This window comes from Scardinius erythrophthalmus (genome assembly GCF_964197995.2).
Source record: "Scardinius erythrophthalmus genome assembly, chromosome: 11".
NCBI classification, from domain to species: Eukaryota; Metazoa; Chordata; class Actinopteri; order Cypriniformes; family Leuciscidae; genus Scardinius; species Scardinius erythrophthalmus.
This window is the reverse complement of record NC_138231.1, coordinates 32,954,088-32,966,062: the sequence shown is the minus strand read 5'-3', so window position 1 is coordinate 32,966,062 and position 11,975 is coordinate 32,954,088. Positions and strand designations below refer to the sequence as shown.

The 11,975-nt window shown below is 38.4% G+C and overlaps 1 protein-coding gene across 1 annotated transcript in view; it reads left to right on the top strand.

Annotated features, from left to right (window-relative positions):
- Positions 1 to 6,626: 6,626 nt before the first annotated feature.
- The window catches only part of xkr6b (XK, Kell blood group complex subunit-related family, member 6b), a gene marked incomplete at both ends in the record, with an annotated part of 65,367 nt that continues 60,018 nt past the window's right edge, over positions 6,627 to 11,975 (top strand). The window contains one exon of the mRNA XM_081378196.1: positions 6,627 to 7,204. Coding sequence (XP_081234322.1) covers positions 6,627 to 7,204 — 578 coding nt within the window. The remainder of the gene's footprint in view (positions 7,205 to 11,975) is intronic.

Below are 11,975 nucleotides of genomic sequence, written 5' to 3'. Positions count from 1 at the left end.
GCTTTAAAAATGAAGACCTGCATTTGTCATTTGCCATATGATATGAAATAATTGTCTTTTGTGTGTGACACCAAAGGCCACGAAATGCAATGACAATCTAAAAGAGACGGTTTCTCTTTTCTTCAGGCCACTTTGATATAGTGCCTTCTTACATTTAGTAGCTGAGCTATGCAGCTTATGCCATCATCAAACACTTCTGTGAAGTTCCATCGGCTCTAAAACCCAGAGGAGACACTGACGCCGCTCTAATTTAAAGAACTTCACACCAGACCTGCAGCACTGTGCAAACTCAAAGTCAATGCATTTATGAATGATTTCCAAACATTTGGGTACAGGAATCATTTGTGCGTGAGGCAGCAGTGCACACACTGTCTGAACATTCAAATACTCACATCAAATGACCATTGCAGACTGAAACCAAATGGGTTGGCACAGGAATGTCATTCTCTTCCATGGATCGCTGTCATAAAAATGATGATTACTGTAATGCCGCCATGACAGTGCCTTAAGCCTGTTGGCAATAGTGTGAGATCATCTTATTAATGTAACAGTGACTCTCTGTGTTAATCCTGGTATGCTTCCCTGCTGCTTCCACAGGTGTTGAGGATTTACAAAGGCTTGTGGGAGGGTGAGATGTAGTGGTGGCATCGGGCAACAGTTGGGCGCTGCTTTGCTGGCAGACAAAGCACGCTTCGTTTTGTAATCAGAGCTCAAGTGCTATGCGGTAAGGTTTATTTCTTAGGATAACAGAAATGCTTTGGCAAAGTTTTGTTTCTCTATCGTTTGCTCCATCTCACTTGAGTTTGATTGATACCTGGAAGAAACGTGATGCAAGGCATTGAGAAATAGCCGATCTCAGCGTTCAGATCGGCTGCTGATGCCATGGGTTTTCAAAGAATAAAAGGCTGAAGTTAGGAGTCAAACAAATAGTATACATCCTGTGCGGTTTTCAGCTGTTGGGGAATACGAGACCAACGTGGAGAAAAGTCACAGTTGCAATAAATTGTAAAATACTGAAAAGCATCTTACAGTTTTTCTCAGTCGCTTTGGTGCATTTCTCACATCACTATTTACATTTGCACAACAGTTACTTCAAACTCCACAACATTTAGTCATTTGTGCGCATCATACTAGCAGTTTCTCATTCCTTTTGGACATGCATCAATTACTTTCATACAACTCTCTGCTGTTTTATAACATTATCATTTGCTTATGTCATGTCAGTCAAAATTAACTATACTTGTGAATGCTGAATAGTCATTCCATATAAAACTAATAATCCTCATTTCATTGCTTGAGTCATTACATACAAAAATGTTGAACTAGTTGTCAAAATCTGTCAAGCAAATTGCTATGATATTTGAAATATCATTATATTTTATGTAAAATTATATAAAAGCAATGATATTCACTGTGATGTAGATGAAATTATGTGGCCAGACAGAGAGGAACGTCTGGATGTGCATGAATGATTACAGTACTACATGTTGTATGTTCAGTTCCAGTATGTACTGCAATATTGTTTACAGTTGTGCACAGCTCTACCCAAAGGGAGTTGGGAGTTTATGTTTGTTGTAAATAAGGGTGTATTTTTTCTGTTGCACAATGCTGTGAACAAATTACAGTAGAATTGCAAAGAGCATATGCAGTAAAAATGTGAAACATACATATTCAGTGTCTTGTACTCAGTTCCCTGACTAAATACAGTAATGTGTAATTTTACTGTATTTTTCAAATGGCTGCAAATAGTATATAGTGCTGTCTTGATCATTTTCAGGTAGTGTCACCAAGATCTGACTTTTTTGCATTGGAAAACATTTACAGAGTAAACTGTCATAAAGAAAACATGACAAAGCCATTTGACTATCTTGTTCATAAACAATGGTGTTAGGACTTTTCATTTTGATGACACTGACACTTTCATTGACATGAATACTTGCTTTTGAGGAATGAACTATCCATTTTGAGCATGTGACACGCTTTTGCAGGTTGCAGTTTGTACTAATTTTTCTGAGAACTGCATTAACTGTTGTGCAAATGTAAATAGTGATGTGAGAAATGCACCAAAGCGACTGAGAAAAACTGTAAACCAGAAAATAGACCAAAAAAAATGTAGGGTGGAACTTGATCTTGTCCATCGGGAATTAATTAGATGTTGAATGGTTGTGGTTTGATAAAAGGTTGTCAATTTTGAATTCTTCTTGCTTTTTTCAGCAGCTTTGACAGTAGTCAAGTTTACAAGTGTGACTAATTGAAAACAATGAAACGCTAACACAAAATCAATTTTATATCAATAATAAAATATAAAAATAATATTTAGTTATCTTGTCAAGATTGCAGAGAGACAGAACATGAGAAAATGAGACAATCTGCAGAGTTGCCCATAATCATAAATATCGGAATATGAATGCCTCGACAGACCAATCAGAAGTAGCTGAATAATACAACAGGATAGATAGATAGATAGATAGATAGATAGATAGACAGACAGACAGACAGACAAATAGATAGATAGACAGACAGACAGACAGACAGACAGACAGACAGACAAATAGATAGATAGATAGACAGACAGACAGACAGACAGACAGACAGACAGACAGACAGACAGACAGACAGATAGATAGATAGATAGATAGACAGACATACAGACAAATAGATAGATAGATAGACAGACAGACAGACAGACAGACAGATAGATAGATAGATAGACAGACAGACAGACAGACAGACAGACAGACAGACAGACAGACAGACAAATAGACAGACAGACAGACAGACAGACATATAGATAGATAGATAGATAGATAGATAGATAGATAGATAGATAGATAGATATAGACAGACAGACAGACAGATAGATAGACATAGATAGACAGACAGACAGACAGACAGACAGACAGACAGACAGACAGACAGACAGACATATAGATAGATAGATAGACAGACAGACAGACAGACAGACAGACAGACAGACAGACAGACAGACAAATAGATAGATAGATAGATAGACAGACAGACAGACAGACAGACAGACAGACATATAGATAGATAGATAGACAGACAGACAGACAGACAGACAGACAGATAGATAGATAGACAGACAGACAGACAGACAGACAGACAGACAGACAGACAGACAGACAGACAGACAGACAGATAGATAGATAGATAGATAGATAGATAGATAGATAGATAGATAGATAGATAGATAGATAGATAGATAGATATAGACAGACAGACAGATAGATAGACATAGATAGACAGACAGACAGACAGACAGACAGACAAATAGATAGATAGACAGACAGACAGACAGACAGACAGACAGACAGACAGACAGACAGATAGATAGATAGATAGATAGATAGATAGATAGATAGATAGATAGATAGATAGATAGATAGATAGATAGATAGATAGATAGATAGATAGATAGATAGATAGATAGATAGATAGATAGATCTGCAGAGTTGCCCATAATCATAAATATCGGAATATGAATGCCTCGACAGACCAATCAGAAGTAGCTGAATAATACAACAGGATAGATAGATAGATAGATAGATAGATAGATAGATAGATAGACAGACAGACAGACAGACAGACAGACAGACAGACAGACAGACAAATAGATAGATAGACAGACAGACAGACAGACAGACAGACAGACAGACAGACAGACAGACAGACAGACAAATAGATAGATAGATAGACAGACAGACAGACAGACAGACAGACAGACAGACAGACAGACAGATAGATAGATAGATAGATAGACAGACATACAGACAAATAGATAGATAGATAGACAGACAGACAGACAGACAGACAGATAGATAGATAGATAGATAGACAGACAGACAGACAGACAGACAGACAGACAGACAGACAGACAGACAGACAGACAGACAAATAGACAGACAGACAGACAGACAGACAGACATATAGATAGATAGATAGATAGATAGATAGATAGATAGATAGATAGATAGATAGATAGATAGATAGATAGATAGATAGATAGATAGATAGATAGATAGATAGATAGATAGATATAGACAGACAGACAGACAGATAGATAGAAATAGATAGACAGACAGACAGACAGACAGACATATAGATAGATAGACAGACAGACAGACAGACAGACAGACAGACAGACAGACAGACAGACAGACAAATAGATAGATAGACAGACAGACAGACAGACAGACAGACAGACAGATAGATAGATAGATAGATAGATAGATAGATAGATAGATAGATAGATAGATAGATAGATAGATAGATAGATAGATAGATAGATAGATAGATAGATAGATAGATAGATAGATAGATAGATAGATAGAAGATAGATAGAGTATAAATGGAATCGTAAATCCTCCCCTTCACAATAGAGTCATAAAGGAATAAGGAAGAGGAGACCGCTGGGTATAGTACCGACTGCTTCAGCACGCGCGCGATCTCATAAGGACAGATTTCTTGTCACAACAGTATTTCTCGCGCTTCATTTTACAAATGAATGTACTCTACCTTTATTGCTACTTGAGGGAGAGGCTGTTACGTTTACACGTGTAGGCTACTAAGCTTTTCTTGTTTTCAGCGAAAAGGGATGTTTGTCACAAACAGGACAGCAGATGTGAGCGGGTATCTGCCTGCAGACACGTCGCCCTCTGCGCTTTCACCTAGGCCTATTTGAAGTTAAATTCATTTAGTGAGTGGATTAAAATGTGTTATGATGATCAAGCCAAAAAAAATGAAACATGGGTCTTGTAATTTTCATTAAAAAATTAAGGTGATAATTAAAAATAGTGTTTATATTTTATTAATAAAATGTCAGTGTTGTAGGAAGACAAGGCAAGTTTATTTAGCACATTTCATAAACTATGGCAATTCAAAGTGCTTTACACGGAAAGGAATTAAAAATAAAATAATCACAAATTAAAAGCAAGGAAAATTAAAACAGTAAAAGGAATTAAAAGAGATATGATACAGCTATAAAAGTTGTATAGAAAACATCAAGAACATTTTACTTATAAAACCAAGAGATAACTTTGTTATTGCCAGTGCAGCAAGTTCGTTTCTTGTGAGATAGCAGCATACAGTCTTTAAAATTGTACAACATAACTTAAAGTCAAATTCATTTCCATGCACTCTAAATCACACACTTTTGAGAGTTAACTTTAAATAAAAAAAAGCACATTTCACTAAAAATATTAAATTCATTGTGTCCTAGACTAAATAATTTATGAGATTTTACATATTCAGGTAGCCTAGATTATATCAAGAATCAAGCCTTAAAAACTATACTCAAAAATACAATGTGTAAAATTGTTAGTGCAAGTGCATAACAAATAAGCATGACGCTCATAGTCGGGAACAGGAACAATTGAACAAGAATTGTGAATATGACAAGCAAAATCATTGGAAAACCTCAGAGACAGACAGATATCAGACATAGTTGATGCATGGCCATTCACACGGTGAACATTTATAGAAACGTATAAAGAATGTTGTTTTTGGTGTAACTTTTTTTGCTTGGTCCTGTGCGCTAAATAAATATAAAAAATAATATGACTGATTATAAGCTATATAATATAGGCAGGTTATAGACTTATAATTGAGATAATATTTATATTTGTAATAATAAGTAGGCTATAATACTAAAGAAAATAATTTGAAATAGTTTTAGAATAGCACTTCACACCGGGCAATGACTTACCAAAATATTGAATGTCTCATACACAACACAGACCAAAAGGAAAGTCACACAAATGATCCATGCCCTATTTGATGATTTTTAAAAATGTAATCCTTCGGGAAGATTTAAAATTTCATTTATTCATTAATAAATATATATATATTTTATATTATCTTATCGATTGTATTTAGTTATTATTCAATGCGTATAGCCATCCTTTTAAAAAACAAAAAATTTAAATCAATATTTATTTCATTAGGGTTGAATCTTGATCATCTCGGAAGTCATGATGGCAGATAGGAGGAGGATGTGAATGGCAGCAAAGCCTATGTGATTGTGTTCTTCCAACTGATGATGAGGAGCAAATTTCCACATGAGCGTGGATCTCTTCTGATAGCCTTTTTGAAAGGGTTAAACAACATGAGCGGCGAGCTCACTACTGCATTACATCATTCAGCAACCTCAGTCCTGGACTGTTGAATCAAGCACTAGGTGGCATCCTCGATGAGTAAGCATCCGCGTCTCTCTCTCTCTCTCTCTCTCTCTCTCTCTCTCTCTCTCTCTCTCTCTCTCTCTCTCTCGCTCTCTCTCTTCAGTCCAGACATCCAGTCAGTGGCGTCGGGTGTCTCAGGGAAGAGTCCCTCGCTCGCTCGCTCCCTGCGCGGGGATGCTGCGAGCACAATGTGCAGGTGACAAGAACCCGATTCCTGGAGTTCGTCTCTGACCTGTGCCGGTTCGAGGACTAGTTCAGCGCTGACTTCACCGTCCGGAGCGCCGCAGGAGGAGGATGCTCTGCCTCTCTGGCGTCACCGTCACCCCACAACTCCATGGCTACCTCATTAGGGGTACTCTGGAGAAACAGGTGTCGGGGAAGTGACGTCAAGAGCCTCGGAAACCGGAGGTGTGCGCTTTGGAGAGCAAGATGGCAGCGAAATCCGACGGTCGGGGGGTCGTCACCGGTTTCGCCCAGCTGCACAACCTGGACGAGACGGTGGGAAGCTGCGAGGACGACCCGCGGCAGAACAGCTCCTTCCACATCTGCCACTGCTGCAACACCTCGTCGTGCTACTGGGGCTGCCGGAGCGCCTGTCTGCATTACCTCCTGGGCAAGGGGAGAGACGTCAGGCGGCCACCTCACGAGAAGGAGCGCCTGTGGTTGGACTGCCTGTGGATCGTTCTCGCGCTGCTCGTCTTCTTCTGGGACGTGGGCACTGACTTATGGCTCGCGCTCGACTACTACGCCAAGCAGGACTACCTCTGGTGCGGACTCACACTGTTCTTCGTGCTGGTGCCGTCGGTGCTGGTCCAGATCCTGAGCTTCAGGTGGTTCGTGCAGGATTACACGGGGGGCGGCTTGGGCTCCGTGGAGGGTCTCAGCAGCAGCCGAAGGGCCACGTCGGGCACGAGCGCAGGGGTGTACGGCAGGGCCAGATGCTGTCGCGTCTCCGTGTGGGTCTGGCAGACGCTCATACACATCCTTCAGATGGGACAAGTGTGGAGGTAAGCGTCCCGCGTTCACCTGGTATAACCCGCGCAGACAGAGTGGATCACTCGAAGCATGTGCTTTTCTGTGAATGAACATCATGCTCGGGTAAAATATGTGGCATTAGTATGTGCGAAAGTGCAGTGCGTTACTGAGGTGAGTCTCGGTGCATCTGAGGATGCATTCTCCCTCCCTGAGTGCTCAACTCTCTCAGACCACTTGGCGAGACGGCCATCGGGGTTTTACAGGTTCCCTCAGGAACGACATCCCTCCTTCCTACGCTCGATACCATCGACACAATTTGCGTTCCTTGATCCTTAATAGTGCATCTCACTGAATCATCATCATCATAGGTGCAGTGCATTATAATGCCAGTCAGTAGCCTACAGTGTGTGTGTGTCTCGAGTGAGGACTAGTTCTGGCGCGTGCGGGGAATATCGCCCGTGACATATTGTACTTAATGTCTGATCCACTATAAAATGATGCGACAGTTTTCCCGCAGCAGACAGACGCAGTGGCCGCACTCACGCGTATGTGGAGGCGTTCAGTTTAGCCAGGCGATTTAGCTTGATTTCGATGCCATTCATTATTCATGTTTGCTCGTGTTCGTGCTTTCTGCTCTTTACGACGTGATTATTGCTGAAAGACGAAGTCCTGTGATCAGTGTCTGACAATTGTCATGATGTCATCGCTTTAAAGGTGCTACAGCATCTCACGCGCGCTCTCTCTCCCTCTGCGTGTGTACAAAATAAATTCCTTCTCATCTTTCATATAGGCCTAGTCACATTTCTAAGGTAAATGTAGTTAAATCTTGATTGAAAGCCTTATGAAACGCTCATTTTGTACAGTACAAGTTCAAAAAAATACTCTGCTCCCAATGTAAGTTTTTATGTGGATTTATATTTTATATATAGCCTATGTTTATATATATGTTGTTTTATGCGATCATTCGTGTTACACTGGGATCTAGAACTGACCCCGTAGAATTCCGCCTGCTCACGTTGATTTTCTGAGGTTGCTATGCAACCAGATGTACATAATAGGCTACCAGAAAAGCGTTTTTCCTTTTCCTTCCTTTCTATAGTTTATATAGCCCTATTATTTATATAGATGTAGTGGGATATGTAAAAAACTGTATTTTAATAATGTCAGATGTTAGAATAGCCTACTCAGTGTCGAACAACACCGGAGTGATTTGCTGAGATTGTGAAGTATAGACCCTGAACTATCCCATAATGCCACAGGTGCAAGCGTCATTTTCATAAAGTTGAAAAATAAAAAAGGAAGAGAACAGTGAGCTGTGTAGTTCTTTTTTGAAGAGGTGCTAATGCAGTTGTCGAACAGATAGCATTAACTTGGATGCACTGATGTGAAAATTTTGACCGATAATACTTTATATTTAAAAGCCGATAACCGATATATTGGCCAATAAATCTAAATCCAATTTTTGATATAATTTGTGTGAGCCTGATTACAAAAACGAAAGTCTCTCCATTAAAAGCCATGTCCCAAAGCACACAATAATGTTCTCAATCTCATTATATTTTGACAGACTTGCACATGTTGCACTTAACTGCATTTTCCTTTTTTTATTTTTTTAGTGATTCTAATCATATTTCAAGCAATTCAAAACCATTATAGTGAACAGTGCACATCTTAAGTGTCTCAGCTGTCTCAGATGTTTTTAATAACATTAAAAATGAACATATATCAGCCGATACTGATATGGTGGCATCCCTAACTTTTAGGCCAAATGTGGAAGATAGCTGTCACATCTGGCCTGGATATGGCTTGGCTAAGCACACATGGGCCAACTTTTCACCATATATGTTTTGCTATGCTTAAGAATTAGAGGGAGTTTTCTTTTGGATCACCATTTGTATTTAGGTATATGGCCCAGATGACAGAACGCAACTGAGGATCATAAGTGGCTTGGCTGTTAACATATGGTTAACATATGGTTTATACTTGGAAAAAACGTATAACCTGCTAAAGTCATGTACATTTTTAGGTTTATGACAGTCCACACCTCAACCATTCAACAGCGCTTTTGGTTGCTTTGCGTCTTACATTGAAGTCCTATTGGTGGATTACAAATGTGACTTGCAGCTATTTAAATAAAGTTATTTCCGTTATTTCCTTTTCTGCTCTCTCTTCACATCAACAGCCTTTGCCCAAAACAATCTCTTATTAGCTTCAGGTAAGTGCTGTTTTTGGTGTTTTAAACGTATTTTTTATTATTATTAATATTAAGTAGATAGTATTAAGTAGCTATTATGTCTAAAAATAGCCAGTTACTAGAGTAGCCTTAGTTTTGAATGGTATGAAAGCAATTTATCTAATGTTTTCTTCATTAAAAATGGCTGCACAGCAGCACTCATGCTACTGTATAGTTGCGTCCCAATTCATATACTTATTTTATGACATTTTTACACCAAAAAATAACTTTCACTGTTGTTAGTTTAACTCAAATCATCCTTGTTCACATTACTTAAAAACTCATGTAACTACATGAACTTAATTTAACTGAGTTGTTTCTGCTAAAAATGAATATTGTCAGCTTTACTTGATAAGTGTTTGTTCAGTCAATTTAACATAGCAAATTAATGAAACAATATTGCACACGTAGCCGCCTACGCTGAAGTAGTGTGTTCACACTGAAAAGTCCACATAGAAAAAGTACATTTTAAATACCTGGATGATGCACTTAATTAACGGAAAAGTAAGTGTGGACTGTTGGACACTTCTTGCACTCAACTGTCACAGCTTTAATTACATAGTGGAGGGGGGAGGGGCATCAGACTCCAATGGTGAAAGACAAAATAACTATAAAATTCATGCACTACATGGATGAGCACATTGAAGTGCAGAGGGTATAGTGCATCATTTGGGACACAACTTATGTCTTGGGTGGTAGAAACACAGAATGTGTGTAGTGTTGATTTACAATGATTAGTAATAGGCCTCTGCTATGTGCTTGTTTTACAATTAAAAAAACTATATGTATGATAGAAATGATATGTTATACTAATGTAATTATTTTTTATCTTCCTTTTCCTGACAGATGGTGAGTGAGAAAGATTGGTGAAACATACTAAAAGAAGCAATTATTGTAAATGTATTCACACATTCGACACTTCCAACATTACTACCAACATTAGCACACTTCTGTTATGTTTAAGATGCTATATTTAATAAAAATAAAAATGTGTAAGTCAATTTTTGTGTTTAAGATTATTTGTTTTACTGTGGGTTTTAAATAAACAAAAAAAAGGTGTGGTAAATATGATTAAACAATGGCTTTTGGTCTGTCAGCCACATGTGGGCCACGTGAGGGCCGTCAGCCCTTTACAGAACCCAACCATATAAGAATGTCAGGTTCACAAAATTGGGCCACATTTGGTTTTATTATTTGGCTCACTGTGGGTGGAATTATGGCACTGTTTTGGTTTAGCTCTGGCTAAAAAAAAAGTGGACCAGATTTGGCTAGTAAACACAATCTAATCTGGGCCATACCGCAGCTTTATCAATGCCAAAGTATATTTGCTGACGGCTAAAGTGTACTTGTTTGGTTTATCATAGGTCAAAGTATGTAGTATGGAAGGTAGGCCTATTACACACCTGCATACCTCCTTCAATGGTGAAGAATTTAGATATTCATTGAATTCTGTACTAAAAGTATGAGAATTTGGATAGCCTACAGCTAAAGTAAGGAAATGTTTAGCTATGTCTTGCTAGCTACCTCAATGAAAGACTTGCTGTATCTTTTGGCTGTTCAAATATCTTTAGCCTGTTTTAAAGATGTGACTCAAGCACTCATGGTAATACAAAACAGTTACTGCTTCATTGTGCAATAAACGCAAAACCCAAATAAAGGCAGTCTGAGGTAGAATGCTCAGCGGTGTCAACATCAAAGAAGTGTCTTTTTCTCCTTTTAAGACTGTGAATAAGGTGTCCATATTTAGATTCATATAGAGACATATAAACCAAATAAGTAAGAAGATACTGCTTCTTGCTTCACTGTTCTTATGTTTGTCGATCTTGAACTGTGTTGTGTTTATGGAATTGCATTGCAACTGTGTGCATTTTCATATTTTCAATGCTCATATTATTGCTTTCAAAATATTTCAAATATTATTACTTTCAAATATATTGCAAATATTATTACTTTCTACCAATAAACTTCTGAGGCCACACTGTCATCACCTTTTTACTTTTAACAAACTGAACCGATAATGTTCTCAGGTCACAGCAAACATTAGCAAGCAAAAAAAAAAAAAAAAAAATCTATAAAGTGGAATTACACAAATCTGTCTTTGCTAAAGCCCCTGACTACTAGACAAATCTTTCTGCCAAAGACTTTAGAAAATGTGCATTTTAAGAAAGAGCATGAGAAAAAAATTCAATTGGATGTTTTTTTATTCATGCTTGGCATGACAGCCTGGCAATGTCTTTGTTAGCTTCGGTAACTAGTCTGATGCAGCAGCTCCGCTGCCAAGACCTCAAGCCTTTCCAAATCGTCTTGACTTGAGAGTCAGTCAGCGCAAGTGTCTTGAGAGATAAATGGGAAATAATGCTCAATTAAGCAGCCTGGGCACTGGTTGTATAATTTGTTAGCCCTTGGCATAAAAATTGCTGTATGTCTAGTTCAGGCAACTTTTTGAAAACGACTACAGCTCAGGATTCTCATACCCAGCATGTCTGATATGCCCTGTGTAACACTAATATATATATATACACTAATGTTCAAAAGTGTTGGGTCAGTTAAAAAAAAAACTGAAGAGAGGA